The sequence below is a fragment of the Lineus longissimus genome, chromosome 6 (genome assembly GCF_910592395.1).
Source record: "Lineus longissimus chromosome 6, tnLinLong1.2, whole genome shotgun sequence".
Classification (NCBI taxonomy): domain Eukaryota; kingdom Metazoa; phylum Nemertea; class Pilidiophora; order Heteronemertea; family Lineidae; genus Lineus; species Lineus longissimus.
This window is the reverse complement of record NC_088313.1, coordinates 1,849,668-1,868,731: the sequence shown is the minus strand read 5'-3', so window position 1 is coordinate 1,868,731 and position 19,064 is coordinate 1,849,668. Positions and strand designations below refer to the sequence as shown.

The 19,064-nt window shown below is 42.7% G+C and overlaps 2 protein-coding genes across 2 annotated transcripts; both read right to left on the bottom strand.

Annotated features, from left to right (window-relative positions):
- Window positions 1-1,020: 1,020 nt before the first annotated feature.
- LOC135489112 (large ribosomal subunit protein uL24-like) lies at window positions 1,021-3,083 on the bottom strand. Its single transcript, XM_064774296.1, has 4 exons — window positions 3,024-3,083; window positions 2,009-2,184; window positions 1,453-1,593; window positions 1,021-1,191 (listed from the first exon to the last, which is right to left on the bottom strand). The coding sequence occupies exons 2-4, from the start codon at window positions 2,174-2,176 to the stop codon at window positions 1,069-1,071; spliced, it is 432 nt and encodes a 143-aa protein (XP_064630366.1). The 5' UTR covers window positions 2,177-2,184; window positions 3,024-3,083; the 3' UTR covers window positions 1,021-1,068.
- Window positions 3,084-6,811: 3,728 nt separating this feature from the next.
- Window positions 6,812-10,460, bottom strand: LOC135489547 (acetylcholine receptor subunit alpha-type acr-16-like). Its single transcript, XM_064774944.1, has 7 exons — window positions 10,325-10,460; window positions 9,644-9,846; window positions 9,035-9,144; window positions 8,717-8,903; window positions 8,041-8,392; window positions 7,529-7,650; window positions 6,812-7,239 (listed from the first exon to the last, which is right to left on the bottom strand). The coding sequence occupies exons 1-7, from the start codon at window positions 10,419-10,421 to the stop codon at window positions 7,033-7,035; spliced, it is 1,278 nt and encodes a 425-aa protein (XP_064631014.1). The 5' UTR covers window positions 10,422-10,460; the 3' UTR covers window positions 6,812-7,032.
- Window positions 10,461-19,064: the final 8,604 nt, after the last annotated feature.

Sequence of the window (19,064 nt, the reverse complement as noted above, 5' to 3'; positions counted from 1 at the left end):
GTTTTCCCTTTAAACGGCACTTTCTACACGCTCATAACTTTTTCCGAGACGTAATCCGGGAGGAACGCTTTCAAAGCCAAATAGGCCTATCCTTGCCTGTCAAACCCTGAAATTTTCGTTGTACGTTATGCATGATAATTTCAGGGTTTGGGGGATCTGAAGTTGGGGGATGATTTTTTACGGCTTTTAACCCGCGAGTCAGGGTTGAATGGAGCCTCAAAACCACATAAGTAAGCCAATTGGACTGAAATTTCATGATTTTCTTCATTTTAAACACACCTAATTCTCAATTTTGGAAAAATTATATCTTTATGGTATTTTCCATTTAAAAATGGAAAATACCATTCAACTGATGGTGAGACCACGCATTGATCTCGAACTGCCGCGTGCTGAACACAGCCTCACAGGTGCGTGACCCGATGGATAAGACTGAGGGGGGGGGGGGGCTGTTAAGTGGGGGAGGAGGAGGAGGAGGGGTGGCGACAGTGTGTGGCCTGTGGGGCTGTTAAGTGGGCATCCACGTGGTCCAGAGTCAGTCGTATCCTCCTCCCCTCGCACAGGTTACATACGCTCAATGATAGTGCCGAGTGTTGGGCTGAGCTTCAGGAGAAATTTTCCAGGTATGTCTAGGGTCTTCAAACCTCCTCGAAATTGCCAACACAGGAGGGCAATTCAAGGGGGGTGGTGGGACGATGAATACTTCTCAAAGATACTATTCCACTAGTGACTGGCCTTCAGGTGATCAAGTGAATTAATGGAAAGCCTTGTCTGGGAAAATGGAGGGGTGCAAGACTGAGAAGTACTGTAAAACCATGCAAGAGCTGTTCAAATATTCAAGGTGGTGGGGGCAGAGGACCGAGATGCTGCTGCCAACAAGAACACCTAACAGCCCTGAACATTCTCCACAACAGTATTTCTAGTTGATGCTTGCGATGCAACATTGCGATTTGCTTGGTCCCAATCAACAAACCACATCCACATCCCAAGCAATCAATGTACAAAACGACAAAAACAAATCAATTTGACTTTGTACATTTTTTTTCTTTTACATATAATATTACAGAAAATTTATGATGTTTCCATGATGGATTCCTCTGTATGTTTGCCCTTGTCGGCAGAAGCCCTGGACTTGGCCTTGCGATCCAGGATGCGTTTTCTGTCCTTGTCGAGCTTCAATTTTACAATGACCACCTGAAAGAACGAAGGGAAGATCCATAAGGCTGATGGTTAGCAAATAATGCTTGCCTGGCTCAGACCCAAATGGTCCTGAATAAGCCAACACGATAGCATAACATGTGGTGCACAGGTGCATAACAAAAACTTCAGACATGGAGTATGATTAGACAAGATGCAGTAGCACATAGAGCAAGGTTGCATTTTCAGAGAAAACACCTTGTAGACTGCCTCTCATCATATTTTAAGCTTTGTCAATAATATATTGAATCAACTGACCTTTGAAGGGTGAATGCCAACATTAACTGTCGCACCATTTGCCTTGTCCCTCTGGATTCTTTCAATGTGAATGACGAACTTCTTACGGTAAACCTGGACAATCTTTCCGACCTGTTGGCCTTTGAAGTGTCCTCGGACAACCTGGAAAATACACAAGACCGAACAATGAATGACTTAGGATCAGAAAAAAAGAATACCAAAAATATATCTGCCGACTCATTTGCTGACATGCCAACAATTATCTTATGAAAGATCACTACCCAAACTCATTTTACATCTTCAAAATTCATAACCTGTCGAGTGATTCGAATACCTTCCGAATAAATTTGTATACACCTTAAATTTAAGTAGAAACTTTGACCGATTCCTAAATCAAAAGTGCACTTGCCATTTCCACTGTCAACAGTCAGGTGCCGCCACAAGACGTCCCAATATTTGCTGTAGGTTGAGGAGGTAGTTTTGGTAAAAGACAATGTCCGAGATAATATTGAGAGGGACTGATTTGAACCAGTTGACACTGAAATAACTACATGTGTCTTCTTTCATTTCAACATACCTGAACTTCATCGTCTTTCCTGACAGGCATGCTGCGGACATTGTACTTCTGTCGCAACTCCTTGGAGAGTGGAGAGCTCATCAGTTTTCTACGGATGTGAGATGGAGCATTGAAGTATCGCTTGCGGTTTTTCCTCCTTGAGGAGGTTACCATCTTGTTGAACTTCATGATGGCGACTGGAATAAAAAGCCAAGGGGTGAAATTCAAGATGTAGGCTATATCACGCGACACCGGTGTCCAATCCGATTCCAACCCAGATTGTATTGTGTTGTACACCGATCTCTCACAGACAATCACCCACAGTATGAGACGGCAACATAATAATTTTCATTGATTAAAACATCACACAACACTCCAGTATTGTATACAGCGATTCGATCAATCAACGCTACATATTGATCAACGCTACATCAACACCATCATCATGCATGTTGTATCTTGTGTGGATCTCGGCGAAACTGCACGGCCGGCCCCACGCGTCGAGGGAGTTCTTGCAAGCTTGACCTGTGCAAGCAATGGATGTGGCTGATCTGATGACGGCCAGACCAGCCGGCTTTCGGCAACGAAAACGTGGATCCGATTAAGGCGATTTCAGCACAGGGATTTGGGGTTGGCATTCGAGTTTTGACTTGTAGCTGTAGGCTTGTCAGCTATGATATAACTGGCAGGCAAAGTATACACCACCCCATCTCTCCACAGTCATGATTAGAACGGGCATGAACGGTGCCAAGGCAGTAAATCTGCATGTACAGTCATGACAGTATTGTGTCGTGTATACAGTATACACGCAGTGCAAATGCATGCATGGCACACACAAAATGCCCACAAGATCCGAGACGACCCACAACAACAATGTAACTTTTAGGTGTGTTCATCGCAAACTTTAATACTGTACGACAGAGATAGCAATTATGAACATTTATATTTTATAACATTGCTGTTTCAAGGATGGATGAGTAATCAGAACACCAGATTAGGAGGGATTATTTATTGGTAAAATTCTAGAATAACAGACCTAACAATGACCACAGCGGAAGAGAAAGAATTGCGAGGTTTTACTTCCGGGTCACGATGTTCGCAGTCGTTATACAGGGCGTATCAATAAAAATGCTTCTTGCTTTGTCACAACTTTGGAGAAGCACAGTGTGTAGCGGATTAGAGCCTATTTCAATTGGCTAAAGTAGTGGTCCCGAGTTGCTACCGGGGTAACACCTTTAAATATCCTTGGATAATCACAATAATCTTATTGAACCTCCAGAATAATTGTATGCTCTAACATATCAGGCATTGAAGGTCATAAGTCTCTATAGAATTTCATGATTCAAGTGTCCCGTCTTAGTTTGGACGTACTACTAATACGTATTACCTTGACGTACCAGTAGGTTCAGAAAAACTAAAGAAAATGTTCACTCTTGTCGAGTCTTGAAATTCGAATTGTTTCATCTACGTACTGGTGGTGTCCTTGGTTCACAGTTAGAGCAACCAGTCTCTAAGGTTCACATACTTATCAACATATAATCATAGTCATCGTAGTTATTTTATGAACGAAAATTGCGATATGAAGATGTTTCCAACCACAATGAAAATAACCAGCAACTTCTTCACGTTGTAATACCACAGCAGGCGGATGCGCCGAGCATCAGTCGTCGGCCCGGATTCATTTGCCCCAGGCTGACTTTCAATCTCCATCTTCCCAGTCATCATGATGATAATGCCCACCAGTATCTGGATAAAGAGGGAAAGCGGCAGTAGGATCATCAAGGGGTGGAAATACGGGTGTCCCTCCGCCCCCAGCAGGTAAATGGTCTTTAATTGCGAGGTGTTCGAAGCCATCAAGGAGATATTTAGGAGACCTTTAGCGACGGTTCGTTTGGCGGTGTTGTCCGAGACCTTTGCCGGGTAGTCGGTTGAGTCTTTGACTTGCGACGGGGTGGGGAGTGGGTGCACATTTAATCCGTCTTGCTCATCGTGCCCGACCTGAGAAAGAGGAGACAGTATTTTTGAATGTAAGATTTATGTATCCATGTAGGTCACAACCACTTTTGGTTGTGCTACGGACCTTACATAAGTCCGTAGTTGTGCACGCTCATAGTCTGTATGACGAAATTCTGTCCCTTGAAGAATATCGACTATAAGCCTGGTGCAAAAGAAAAGTCTTATTACTGTTACTTCAGATATCTTTGTCTTTGGTAGCCAGTGCGGCCTTGTACACTTCGGACGCATTGGACCGGCCTCGTCCTGTCGGCCAGTACGATCCAATTAGGATGACGCAGTTGACTGAGTCCAGTATAGTGCCTTGATGTATATTTGCTTTTACTTGGTCTTTACACGCATAGGGTGGTCAGCGGGCAGCCTAGACACTGCAATATGTTCTCCAACATTATGGGATACCATTTTTGAGAAGTTTAAAAAAACAAACCTAGGCGACAAGCTTACCTTATCCGACACTTGGTTTTCCTTGATTTGGTTCAGCGTTGCCATATCGCTATCAAACAGTGAAACTCTTACTTAGTTATGCAAGTCGACAATCAAAACTAAAATGATGTGACTTACATCACAAACATCCTCATCCCATGAATAATTATTTCCAGCTTGACATCATCTGATAATTTTACTTTCCTTGAAGTGACCTTTGGCATGACACCAATTCAAGGGGCCGAGGAGTCACATCCCACGCCCGGATCTCGCGTGAGACAAAACTACGGCAACTACATCATGTTCCTTGAGCATTATGTCTAGCTATATATGACCATTGTTGTAATGGAAAGAAAGAGACTACACCCACCTCCTAAGCATTGCTGTGTTGCACAAATAGATTCCGTAGTGTGTTATTAATTATGGTTTGGATAATTACCAATTGGTCTTTTGAGGACAGCATCACAGCCATTCAGAATGCAGCGTGGAGTTTCCTTGTCCCGTTCATTCTGAGAAAATAATTAACTGAAAATTCCCCAATCAGACTTGACATCAATTTCCTCTCCATTTCCAGATATTTGAACTCAGTCTTAGTGTCAGCCTCAGTTTAAAAAATACGCCATTTATAATATAACAGCAAGTAAGCCGGTCGGGCTTAAGTTTTCGGAGATAAAAAAGGCATTTGAAAATTATGGATGACAGGATAGAATCTGTCGGTGGAGCAAGACATACAGATTCAAGGGTTGAAAACCCCTGTAAGAGAGAGATCGACGACGGGAAAATTGACGAACATACACATTCTTTTGAGACTGGGGTAAGTGTCTGGTTTTGTGACGGTTTGGGGTATATAGGACAGCTTGGCCTCCAGAGCTCTGACCCGATTATTTTCTGATGGTAATGTCATGAGCCCGATTTTTGCTTGCCCCACTTCATTGCCAAGTGAGACTGAGATTAATGTCAGTAATCTTCGCCTCATTTCAGGAAGATGTCGTAGACACTTTGACACAGATGAACTTGAAACAATCCGCCAGCATGGAATCAGACACGATCAAAAAGAAGCAAGACAACCAGATGAAACTAAAACGACGCCCCAGCAGGGTAGACAAGATAAAAAAGGAACAAGAATGCAAGATCGAGATGGAACAAGAAAGCAAGATTAAGAAGGAACAAGACGGAAATAACGTGACTCATTTCATCAACATCACCCTCATGATGACAAACGCCGCCCAGATTCGCGAAGTCGTGGACATTGGACCCGAGAACCATCACTTTTATTCTTTTGTGCTCGCTCTTTTGGGCATTTCCATTTGTTTCCAAATGATGTCTGCTTTTTTGATGCTGTTTACGTTTTCGTATTCATGTTCCAGCGACGAAGAAAAAGGGCAAAAAAAAGAAAGTGACTATGTAAGAAACAACGATAACATTTTGGGGTTCTTAACACTTTTTACTGTTGTTATTAACATTTTGGTGGTGGGGTTTACCCCTGCTCCAAACGAACATATGTTTGGCGCAAATTCAACCAAATCAGCGACCAATACACAAGCAACATCCCTGGTATAGTCTGATCGGAGATTTGTTAGCAATGCGCGTAAATACCAAGGCTGAGAATCCTGCAAGGCTATGGCGACTGTATAGTACCCCAGGCATATGGCACGGCTTAACCCGCCGGCCATGAGGGAATTCCTTTATGGCCCAGTGGTTGGCGCGTTGGCCCCAGAGTGGAAGTTAAGCAACGTTGAGCGCGGTCAACCTTCGGCGACCGGCGCGTACAATACAGCGACGCAACTTTTAACTGTTTTTTTAATAACCAATTAGTTAATCATCCTTTGATCATTCTCCTTAACAGACATAATATTCAAGCATAGTAAGATATGTATCGCCTCATCACACAACTATCACTGCGCAAGGAGTATGCCTTATATGGAATTTTGTCTTACATTGTAGTTTGAGTTTTAGAGTTACAGCCTCATTATACATTCCGACCTGGCCACGTGGTCTGCCTCGTGACGTTCACACGACGGGGTGAAAACCTTCCTTTTACCAAAATAGCACAAAGGGAAACACCAGCGAGATAACCATTATTGGGGTCAACTTTAAACGGATGAACCAATGAAACGGTCATGTTTGAAGTATATACTTGCATGACAGGAAAAGAGTATACTTTTACGGAAAATATCTATGTCAGCAGTTGTATGCAAAATTTGATTTCAACTGACAATCATGTGACATGTGTATGAACTAAAACTCCAGAGGGAGCCAATGTGGTGTTAATTTTTCACTTTATAATTATATACATGTACGTGTATATGATATTTATTTGACCTCCTGTACATCACGCACGTGGTCGTCTGGAGTGAATAAACTAACTAACTAACTTACTTACTTACTAACTTACTTCCCCTGGATTTAGTCCGAATCTATTGTTCGGTGAAGAAGGTTCAATGACTAAAGTGACGAAAGGCTTTAGACTAAAATCTTATAGCACATCTTTATTTCGGGCCCTAGTCTTTCTCTGCAGGCGTCACGCCCTAATTGGAACGTATTGAAACCTGCATTTCTTATTCAGATGAACATCCATAGACTACTCCAAGTTGCAACATTTTCTGTCTTCATATAAACCCTTTCACGACAATACCGATTGTCCCACCAATAAATATCAAAAACAGCAGACGATTCACTCCGTTCGCAACCACCACCCACTTCCAGCGAATATATTCAGTATCGTCTGCGACGGCTACCTGCACCCGCCCAAGGGGAATGTCTTCTTGTGGTCGTGGGAGTTTCTTTCGTCTGCAACAGCCGAAACAAGAACACATCTGAAAAAGTAATTCAAAACATCAGTCTTTACAAAATTAGTGTTCACTGGTTGTGACTTGAAGAAAAGTCTCAGACTAATTGCTGAAGGCCATGATGACCGAATAGTACAAAGACCTGACAGTGGACAGGATGCTCAAGTCACTTCTCATCCGGCCAAAACGTGCATAAGTCCCAACTCATTTTATAAATTACATGTATAAGGTTACGACACTGACTGCATTTGGGCGAAGTAAAAGAGAATAGTCAATGTCTTTTCATTTTAACACGTCTCATTTCACAAGATCTTACCTTGAATAAGCAGGATAAGCAACCCAATGACGGTTTGCTGTCACCCGAGAAAATACTGTTGAAGAGGGTACAGAATGCTTGGAAAACGGCCATAACCAGGAGGCAGAATACATAAAAAACGACTGTAACAAAGAGAACAGTAATTTTTACTTATATGGCGCGGATGATGGTTGGTTGTGACGAGCGTGCAATCAACAGGGGAAAAGACTATAACAACTGACGTAGTCTGATGATGGCATTAATGGGAGTCTATAGTCACGCCTTAAGTATTTGGTGTTCCCACAGTACACCAGCAAGAAAGCTTAAATACGAGGAACCTCTTTTATCACTCTGTGAAACCTAGCTCAGTTACCTTTCTGCGGATAATGGTCGCCTTAAGACCACCAATATAACGTCCTTCTGAATACAGTTGCCGTATAAATAATCGCCTATAGGTGGCGCATGTTTACGCGCTACCACAGCGTCGTACATAGTAAGAGATGTTACTTCTGGCTAGTACTGGTTGTACTCACTTATCAGAGGAGTCTGTTCAGAGGCAAAATGCTGCTTCAACATTGCCAAAATAAGTAAGATACACACTGGCATACTCGAGAATAACCCAGCAGTGGGATCGTCAATCCCTCTCTTTGTAAACAAAACAAAGGAAATAGTCAGAGCAAAGAAAGCAGCAGGGGCGACGAAAACCCAACTCAAGACGGTCGCCGTTCTCTCGAATTGAATGTAGTATCTCAAACTTGGGAAAGGCTCCTCGCAGCATGCGTAGAAACTTGTCTTCTTGACTGCGTTCGACCCGATGGCGTTCCATTCTCCGCGTCGGAAGAAATAGAGACCGATTGATTTATCGGTGTCGAAGTCCAAGTCCACCTGGAAGAAACATGGTATTTTGGAAATCAGAATGTATTGTTTCTTCTTCATTACAATGTCCTCGTTGATATTTCAGTCATCAAATCAGTGTTTTTTCAGGAACAACCACATCGCCAAATCGCAATGAACTTAAAGCAAAGACCGACAACAAACACCTCTCGATCAGTTCTTGAGAATCAGAAAAAAATCCTAAACGGTTTTGAGTTTGTGAAAAGCTCGGCACCTTTTAGCTATGACTCTGGGTGCTAGGTGACATATATAGGAATCCCAGCATAATGACTTCATGCTATAAAATGTCAGTTATTTTCTTTGCCTTATCCTCACCTTATATCCATCATAAGACCAAGATATGAACATGAATTCACATGAATGTCGATCAAACGGATAAAGCGTCAGATCCACGTTGCAGTTGATGATTTTTAGTCGTTGGTGCATTGTGATGGACACTTTCCCGTCATTGGTTACGAGAGCCAAGGAGTTTGGATGTGGTTTCAACGGCGCGGAGTCCATCCTGTAGAAACAAACGCTCAATCGTAAGTTATTTGCATGTAAAGACAAAGGCACAATCAGACGACCGAAGACAGTTTATCAAAATTGCGCAGTATTGGGAAATTTCGAATTAGATATCATCGAGTGACTTACCCATTGGAAAGGACAATGTCAGGCCACCATAATTTATTAGCTTGAAGGCGAATCTTGGCAATACTACTGTAGCCAGTCGGATTCCACCGCAGACGGTAGTCGTTCCATTGCTGAAGACACGAATACAAAGATTACATCTCAGCTACTAAGCGTTATTTGCTTACCGCGCGCAAAGTTAACTCAAAATTACATCCTCTCGATATTCGTCCGTGGTGCCTCATAATGGACGCCACTCTCATTGGCCCCCTGGGAATTTGTGGACAGAGAAAACATTTCAAATTGGTGCAGTCGTCCTATACCATGCAAAGAGTGTCTCGGGTTCTACTATCATGCGCTTATAACTGTTTTATCTCCGATGTACTAAACGGTAAAGGTTCTCTGCTTACCTTAATCCGTCACCATTAAATATTGAAGAACAATGTTTCATTAGGTGACACTTCCACCGGCAACAGGACTCAAGACTATAGGCCTGAAACGGGCTTTGCCGTTTTAAATGCACTTTTATGCTGTATGCAGCCAGAGATGTTAATTTAGTCAGTAAATACTGCGCGGTTGTGTTCTTCAGGTGGGTATAATTTGCAGGAAAGTGAGGTTGTGACATTGTCTTACCAGTGCTACAGTTGCCTGCACCAGAAGACTCTTTTCGACAGCATTCACTTCAACAATCGAATCAACCGTCATCCGAATTTTGACCATCACCGGCTGAGTTGTGTTGGCGACAGGGATAATGTGCGGGTAGTACCCGCCATCTTTTGCAAACAGCTGGTCGTGCAGACGCATCTCATCTCTCACGTGACCTTTGTAGGCTGAAACTGTAAACAAATCAATAAAAAAATGACAAGTTTGATCAGATACAGGTTGGGAGCTCCATTATGATATACTCCGGAGGCACTAATTCATAGTCATCCTACATATGAACGTAGTTTTGAGGGACAAGGTCGCTCCACTGCGTCCGGAGTGTACATTGTTATTACAGTTGTTGCGGTGCCAATCTTTTAGTGCACCAAGCGTCCTGATACTGCTTTCTCAATATTCCGGTCGAACAAGTGGGGAGAATGAGATGAACCTGACTTCTTCAAAATCTTTGCTTTCTTGGCTACATCATGTCAGGTAATCAACGATTTAAAAGAGGTCAATGAGAAGAGTTCTTCTTCACCGACGGGTCTGGCAAACGAGCGCAAGCTGCAACAGGTCTCAGTAATGCGCTCTCCGAAATATCGCGAACGCACACGAACATGCAATAAGAGGGGTGGGTCAAAGGGTGTCAAGCGGAAAAAAAGAAATACTCACCTTTTTCTGATAATCGCAAGGTTATGAAAAAGGTCCCAAAGACGAGAAATAAGGACGGAATGGACATCGTTGACGGCTTGATGATGCAGTGTGACATGTCGGTTAGGATCAGTCGGGACAAACATCAGTGGCCTGATAAAACACATAGCGCCGGCAGACAACAGCAGACATTGGACAATGCCCAATTTTGTTCTTGAAAATGCATAGTTGACAATGATTGCAGAGGCACTGATTGGGCCTAATTGCGTTGAACAATATTTAATTATGAAGTGTATGTGTAATGACCATGAAGTACAGCTGGTTGTTCCACTTAGTGTCACAATTTATTGCAGTATCTCAATATATTCCGTATCAAACGCTTAACCCTTATCTAACACGTTTAAGTGATGTGTTGAAAATAAACTGTCACATATCAAATGAACAAAATGTCGTGGACTGTTACAAAGATAGGTGCATGCGATGATTATTACGCAATCTAGTTTAGCAAAGATCGAGTGGCGTATATAGAGTATCAAAGATAAATGAAGACCATCCTGAGATCAGGCTTTTTAACGCCTGTATACAACTCACTCATAAAAATAGGCCTACAAAATATCGACAGGCGGAGTATATTGAAAACCACTGGTTATGCCTGGATGAATGAAGACGTACTACACACTCACGTTAAAGAGGGACTGTATTAAAGCCTTGATGGCCTCGGTGGTTAGACGGTTGCACTGTGGAGTGGATGGTCACGAGTTCGAACCCCGGCGAAACTATTTTTTCGAGTTTTTTTGAAAAATGTTCTTGTTATTATTCATTCATGTACGTTTATCAGGCGCGGATCCAAGCGAGTGCACCAGATGCACGGCTCCTAATTGATGTAAATGTTTTTAATTTACCACTCATGAAATTTTGGAACACACCTTCCAGGAATTTTGGTGAGAAATGCAGAGCACGCTCCCTCTTCTTCCAGTTCCTAGATTCGCCGGCCCTCTTATACCATCATCTTATACCATTATGAATATTATCACGAAGAAAACCCCTTCACCCGAACTTTTCAAGCTGAAGTACACACTGAGGTGTTCGAGCACTCCAGAGAATGGTTTGACAAGTGGGCGCTAAATTCATTATCAGTGATGAGCATTTAGTTTGTAACTACAGTGATGAGCAGGCGCGCGGATAGATTTATATTACATATCAACTTTCTGGTCACCTAAATCCCACACCCAAACTGTCCCTTCAAATCACGTGCACCGAGCTGTATGAATACGATTGCCGTGTGCTTGCGCACTTCCGACACCAAAAGAATCGACTCGAATCTTAATTCAAATTCGCCATTGCTGACATCATTGGCGCCAAAGACTATTTCTTTTGACCCTGTTGACCTCGCTTCTAAAACATTTTTGAGAAAGCCATTCAAACATTAAAATCAACTACGAACATTATCTTTTATATCACCGAGCTATATAAATACGACATATCAAGAAAAATCGGTCGCACTATCGAATTATACGGTGAGCTTGGAACTATTTGCACCCAATTACCCTTCCGTCAGCGAGACCTCGTCACAATCATGGCGCTTCTTCAATATGGCGACGACTTGAACAACGAAAATCCCGGTCTACTGTTAAAGCCTTGATGGCCTCGGTGGTTAGACGGTTGCACTGTGGATTGGATGGTCACGAGATCGAACCCCGGCAAATCTATTTTTTCGAGTTTTTTTGAAAAATGTTCTTGTTATTATTCATTCATGTACGTTTATCAGGCGCGGATCCAAGCGGGTGCACCAGATGCACGGCTCCTAATTGATGTAAATGTTTTTAATTTACCACTCATGAAATTTTGGAACACACCTTCCAGGAATTTTGGTGAGAAATGCAGAGCACGCTCCCTCTTCTTCCAGTTCCTAGATTCGCCGGCCCTCATATACCATCATCTTATACCATTATGAATATTATCACGAAGAAAACCCCTTCACCCGAACTTTTCAAGCTGAAGTACACACTGATTTAGGTGTTCGAGCACTGCAGAGAATGGTTTGTCAAATGGGCGCTAAATTCATTATCAGTGATGAGCATTTAATTTGTAACTACAGTGATGAGCAGGCGCGTCCCTAGCTTGGAACTATTTGCACCCAATTACCCTTCCGCCAGCGAGACCTCGTCACAATCATGGCGCTTCTTCAATATGGCGACGACTTGAACAACAAAAATCCCGGTCTACTGTTAAAGCCTTGATGGCCTCGGTGGTTAGACGGTTGCACTGTGGATTGGATGGTCACGAGATCGAACCCCGGCAAATCTATTTTTTCGAGTTTTTTTTGAAAAATGTTCTTGTTATTATTCATTCATGTACGTTTATCAGGCGCGGATCCAAGCGGGTGCACCAGATGCACGGCTCCTAATTGATGTAAATGTTTTTAATTTACCACTCATGAAATTTTGGAACGCACCTTCCAGGAATTTTGGTGAGAAATGCAGAGCACGCTCCCTCTTCTTCCAGTTCCTAGATTCGCCGGCCCTCTTATACCATCATCTTATACCGTTATGAATATTATCACGAAGAACACTCCTTCACCCGAACTTTTCAAGCTGAAGTACACACTGATTTAGGTGTTCGAGCACTCCAGAGAATGGTTTGACAAGTGGGCGCTAAATTCATTATCAGTGATGAGCATTTAATTTGTAACTACAGTGATGAGCAGGCGCGCGGATAGATTTATATTACATATCAAGTTTCTGGTCACCTAAATCCCACACCCAAACTGTCCCTTCAAATCACGTGCACGGAGCTGTATGAATACGATTGCCGTGTGCTTGCGCACTTCCGACACCAAAAGAATCGACTCGAATCTTAATTCAAATTCGCCATTGCTGACATCATTGGCGCCAAAGACTATTTCTTTTGACCCTGTTGACCTCGCTTCTAAAACATTTTTGAGAAAGCCATTCAAACATTAAAATCAACTACGAACATTATCTTTTATATCACCGAGCTATATAAATACGACATATCAAGAAAAATCGGTCGCACTATCGAATTATACGGTTAGCTTGGAACTATTTGCACCCAATTACCCTTCCGCCAGCGAGACCTCGTCACAATCATGGCGCTTCTTCAATATGGCGACGACTTGAACAACGAAAATCCCGGTCTACTGTTAAAGCCTTCATGGCCTCGGTGGTTAGAGGGTTGCACTGTGGAGTGGATGGTCACGAGTTCGAACCCCGGCGAAACTATTTTTTCGAGTTTTTTTGAAAAATGTTCTTGTTATTATTCATTCATGTACGTTTATCAGGCGCGGATCCCAGCGAGTGCACCAGATGCACGGCTCCTAATTGATGTAAATGTTTTTAATTTACCACTCATGAAATTTTGGAACACACCTTCCAGGAATTTTGGTGAGAAATGCAGAGCACGCTCCCTCTTCTTCCAGTTCCTAGATTCGCCGGCCCTCTTATACCATCATCTTATACCATTATGAATATTATCACGAAGAAAACCCCTTCACCCGAACTTTTCAAGCTGAAGTACACACTGATTTAGGTGTTCGAGCACTCCAGAGAATGGTTTGACAAGTGGGCGCTAAATTCATTATCAGTGATGAGCATTTAGTTTGTAACTACAGTGATGAGCAGGCGCGCGGATAGATTTATATTACATATCAACTTTCTGGTCACCTATATCCCACACCCAAACTGTCCCTTCAAATCACGTGCACGGAGCTGTATGAATACGATTGCCGTGTGCTTGCGCACTTCCGACACCAAAAGAATCGACTCGAATCTTAATTCAAATTCGCCATTGCTGACATCATTGGCGCCAAAGACTATTTCTTTTGACCCTGTTGACCTCGCTTCTAAAACATTTTTGAGAAAGCCATTCAAACATTAAAATCAACTACGAACATTATCTTTTATATCACCGAGCTATATAAATACGACATATCAAGAAAAATCGGTCGCACTATCGAATTATACGGTTAGCTTGGAACTATTTGCACCCAATTACCCTTCCGCCAGCGAGACCTCGTCACAATCATGGCGCTTCTTCAATATGGCGACGACTTGAACAACGAAAATCCCGGTCTACTGTTAAAGCCTTGATGGCCTCGGTGGTTAGACGGTTGCACTGTGGAGTGGATGGTCACGAGTTCGAACCCCGGCGAATCTATTTTTTCGAGTTTTTTTGAAAAATGTTCTTGTTATTATTCATTCATGTACGTTTATCAGGCGCGGATCCAAGCGGGTGCACCAGATGCACGGCTCCTAATTGATGTAAATGTTTTTAATTTACCACTCATGAAATTTTGGAACACACCTGTCCAGGAATTTTGGTGAGAAATGCAGAGCACGCTCCCTCTTCTTCCAGTTCCTAGATTCGCCGGCCCTCTTATACCATCATCTTATACCATTATGAATATTATCACGAAGAAAACCCCTTCACCCGAACTTTTCAAGCTGAAGTACACACTGATTTAGGTGTTCGAGCACTGCAGAGAATGGTTTGACAAGTGGGCGCTAAATTCATTATCAGTGATGAGCATTTAATTTGTAACTACAGTGATGAGCAGGCGCGCGGATAGATTTATATTACATATCAAGTTTCTGGTCACCTAAATCCCACACCCAAACTGTCCCTTCAAATCACGTGCACGGAGCTGTATGAATACGATTGCCGTGTGCTTGCGCACTTCCGACACCAAAAGAATCGACTCGAATCTTAATTCAAATTCGCCATTGCTGACATCATAGGCGCCAAAGACTATTTCTTTTGACCCTGTTGACCTCGCTTCTAAAACATTTTTGAGAAAGCCATTCAAACATTAAAATCAACTACGAACATTATCTTTTATATCACCGAGCTATATAAATACGACATATCAAGAAAAATCGGTCGCACTATCGAATTATACGGTTAGCTTGGAACTATTTGCACCCAATTACCCTTCCGCAAGCGAGACCTCGTCACAATCATGGCGCTTCTTCAATATGGCGACGACTTGAACAACGAAAATCCCGGTCTACTGTTAAAGCCTTGATGGCCTCGGTGGTTAGACGGTTGCACTGTGGAGTGGATGGTCACGAGTTCGAACCCCAGCGAATCTATTTTTTCGAGTTTTTTTGAAAAATGTTCTTGTTATTATTCATTCATGTACGTTTATCAGGCGCGGATCCAAGCGGGTGCACCAGATGCACGGCTCCTAATTGATGTAAATGTTTTTAATTTACCACTCATGAAATTTTGGAACACACCTGTCCAGGAATTTTGGTGAGAAATGCAGAGCACGCTCCCTCTTCTTCCAGTTCCTAGATTCGCCGGCCCTCTTATACCATCATCTTATACCATTATGAATATTATCACGAAGAAAACCCCTTCACCCGAACTTTTCAAGCTGAAGTACACACTGATTTAGGTGTTCGAGCACTCCAGAGAATGGTTTGACAAGTGGGCGCTAAATTCATTATCAGTGATGAGCATTTAGTTTGTAACTACAGTGATGAGCAGGCGCGCGGATAGATTTATATTACATATCAACTTTCTGGTCACCTATATCCCACACCCAAACTGTCCCTTCAAATCACGTGCACGGAGCTGTATGAATACGATTGCCGTGTGCTTGCGCACTTCCGACACCAAAAGAATCGACTCGAATCTTAATTCAAATTCGCCATTGCTGACATCATTGGCGCCAAAGACTATTTCTTTTGACCCTGTTGACCTCGCTTCTAAAACATTTTTGAGAAAGCCATTCAAACATTAAAATCAACTACGAACATTATCTTTTATATCACCGAGCTATATAAATACGACATATCAAGAAAAATCGGTCGCACTATCGAATTATACGGTTAGCTTGGAACTATTTGCACCCAATTACCCTTCCGCCAGCGAGACCTCGTCACAATCATGGCGCTTCTTCAATATGGCGACGACTTGAACAACGAAAATCCCGGTCTACTGTTAAAGCCTTGATGGCCTCGGTGGTTAGACGGTTGCACTGTGGATTGGATGGTCACGAGTTCGAACCCCGGCAAATCTATTTTTTCGAGTTTTTTTGAAAAATGTTCTTGTTATTATTCATTCATGTACGTTTATCAGGCGCGGATCCAAGCGAGTGCACCAGATGCACGGCTCCTAATTGATGTAAATGTTTTTAATTTACCACTCATGAAATTTTGGAACACACCTTCCAGGAATTTTGGTGAGAAATGCAGAGCACACTCCCTCTTCTTCCAGTTCCTAGATTCGCCGGCCCTCTTATACCATCATCTTATACCATTATGAATATTATCACGAAGAACACTCCTTCACCCGAACTTTTCAAGCTGAAGTACACACTGATTTAGGTGTTCGAGCACTCCAGAGAATGGTTTGACAAGTGGGCGCTAAATTCATTATCAGTGATGAGCATTTAGTTTGTAACTACAGTGATGAGCAGGCGCGCGGATAGATTTATATTACATATCAACTTTCTGGTCACCTAAATCCCACACCCAAACTGTCCCTTCAAATCACGTGCACGGAGCTGTATGAATACGATTGCCGTGTGCTTGCGCACTTCCGACACCAAAAGAATCGACTCGAATCTTAATTCAAATTCGCCATTGCTGACATCATTGGGTGTGGGATTTAGGTGACCAGAAAGTTGATATGTAATATAAAACTATCCGCGCGCCTGCTCATCACTGTAGTTACAAACTAGATGCTCATCACTGATAATGAATTTAGCGCCCACTTGTCAAACCATTCTCTGGAGTGTTCGAACACCTAAATCAGTGTGTACTTCAGCTTGAAAAGTTCGGGTGAAGGGGTTTTCTTCGTGATAATATTCATAATGGTATAAGATGATGGTATAAGAGGGCCGGCGAATCTAGGAACTGGAAGAAGAGGGAGCGTGCTCTGCATTTCTCACCAAAATTCCTGGACAGGTGTGTTCCAAAATTTCATGAGTGGTAAATCAAAAACATTTACATCAATTAGGAGCCGTGCATCTGGTGCACTCGCTTGGATCCGCGCCTGATAAACGTACATGAATGAATAATAACAAGAACATTTTAAAAAAAAACTCGAAAAAATAGATTCGCCGGGGTTCGAACTCGTGACCATCCACTCCACAATGCAACCGTCTAACCACCGAGGCCATCAAGGCTTTAACAGTAGAACGGGATTTTCGTTGTTCAAGTCGTCGCCATATTGAAGAAGCGCCATGATTGTGACGAGGTCTCGCTGGCGGAAGGGTAATTGGGTGCAAATAGTTCCAAGCTAACCGTATAATTCGATAGTGCGACCGATTTTTCTTGATATGTCGTATTTATATAGCTCGGTGATATAATAGATAATGTTCGTAGTCGATTTTAATGTTTGAATGGCTTTCTCAAAAATGTTTTAGAAGCAAGGTCAACAGGGTCAAAAGAAATAGTCTTTGGCGCCAATGATGTCAGCAATGGCGAATTTGAATTAAGATTCGAGTCGATTCTTTTGGTGTCGGAAGTGCGCAAGCACACGGCAATCGTATTCATACAGCTCCGTGCACGTGATTTGAAGGGACAGTTTGGGTGTGGGATTTAGGTGACCAGAAAGTTGATATGTAATATAAATCTATCCGCGCGCCTGTTCATCACTGTAGTTACAAACTAAATGCTCATCACTGATAATGAATTTAGCGCCCACTTGTCAAACCATTCTCTGGAGTGCTCGAACACCTAAATCAGTGTGTACTTCAGCTTGAAAAGTTCGGGTGAAGGAGTGTTCTTCGTGATAATATTCATAATGGTATAAGATGATGGTATAAGAGGGCCGGCGAATCTAGGAACTGGAAGAAGAGGGAGCGTGCTCTGCATTTCTCACCAAAATTCCTGGAAGGTGTGTTCCAAAATTTCATGAGTGGTAAATTAAAAACATTTACATCAATTAGGAGCCGTGCATCTGGTGCACCCGCATGGATCCGCGCCTGATAAACGTACATGAATGAATAATAACAAGAACATTTTTCAAAAAAACTCGAAAAAATAGATTCGCCGGGGTTCGAACTCGTGACCATCCATGCAATCCACAGTGCAACCGTCTAACCACCGAGGCCATCAAGGCAGGAAGGAGCTTCGGGTTCCAAAACAGGTGGTCTCCAGTGAGGTGACTTACATACAGTTTTGGATCAGGGTCTGGTTTGACTTAATCTGGCCAGAGACTTTGTGACTCTGATCTGGTTGGCCTGGTACCTGCCCAATATCTGCCCATCGTCTCTCACAAACTTTAAAGGGAAGTGACTTAACCACATTGGGGACAATGTTACAATCTGGCGGCTTCAGTAAAAGGATAAATCGAACAGGAACACATATATCCTTTGGTTCAGTCTGATTGTGACTTTGTTCTGGGGATGCTCAGCGACCTCCCCCTTGGTGGTCAAGATGCGTCAGCCAATCAGCCTCTTACATCTTGACCCTCAATGTCTTCGCTGGTTAGAATGAGCTGCTTATAGTTACTTCATATTGCATTATGCTGGACCCTACTCTTGGGAATGAAGCAATTATCCAGGTTTCCAAATTCCCGCCTGGATAGTAGTGTCATCTCCATTTGATATATTGAACTAAAATCTGCTGCTGAAACTAACATTCTATCCGTGGGTGGCTGAATCAACCTATTGTCCAGGTACACTTAGCTGCAATCCTGTAGTACTGCAGCAATACATTTCAACTGGCATAATTTTTCCGCCTACCAGGATGGAAATGGTGAATTCCGTGACCTTATTAGGCCGATT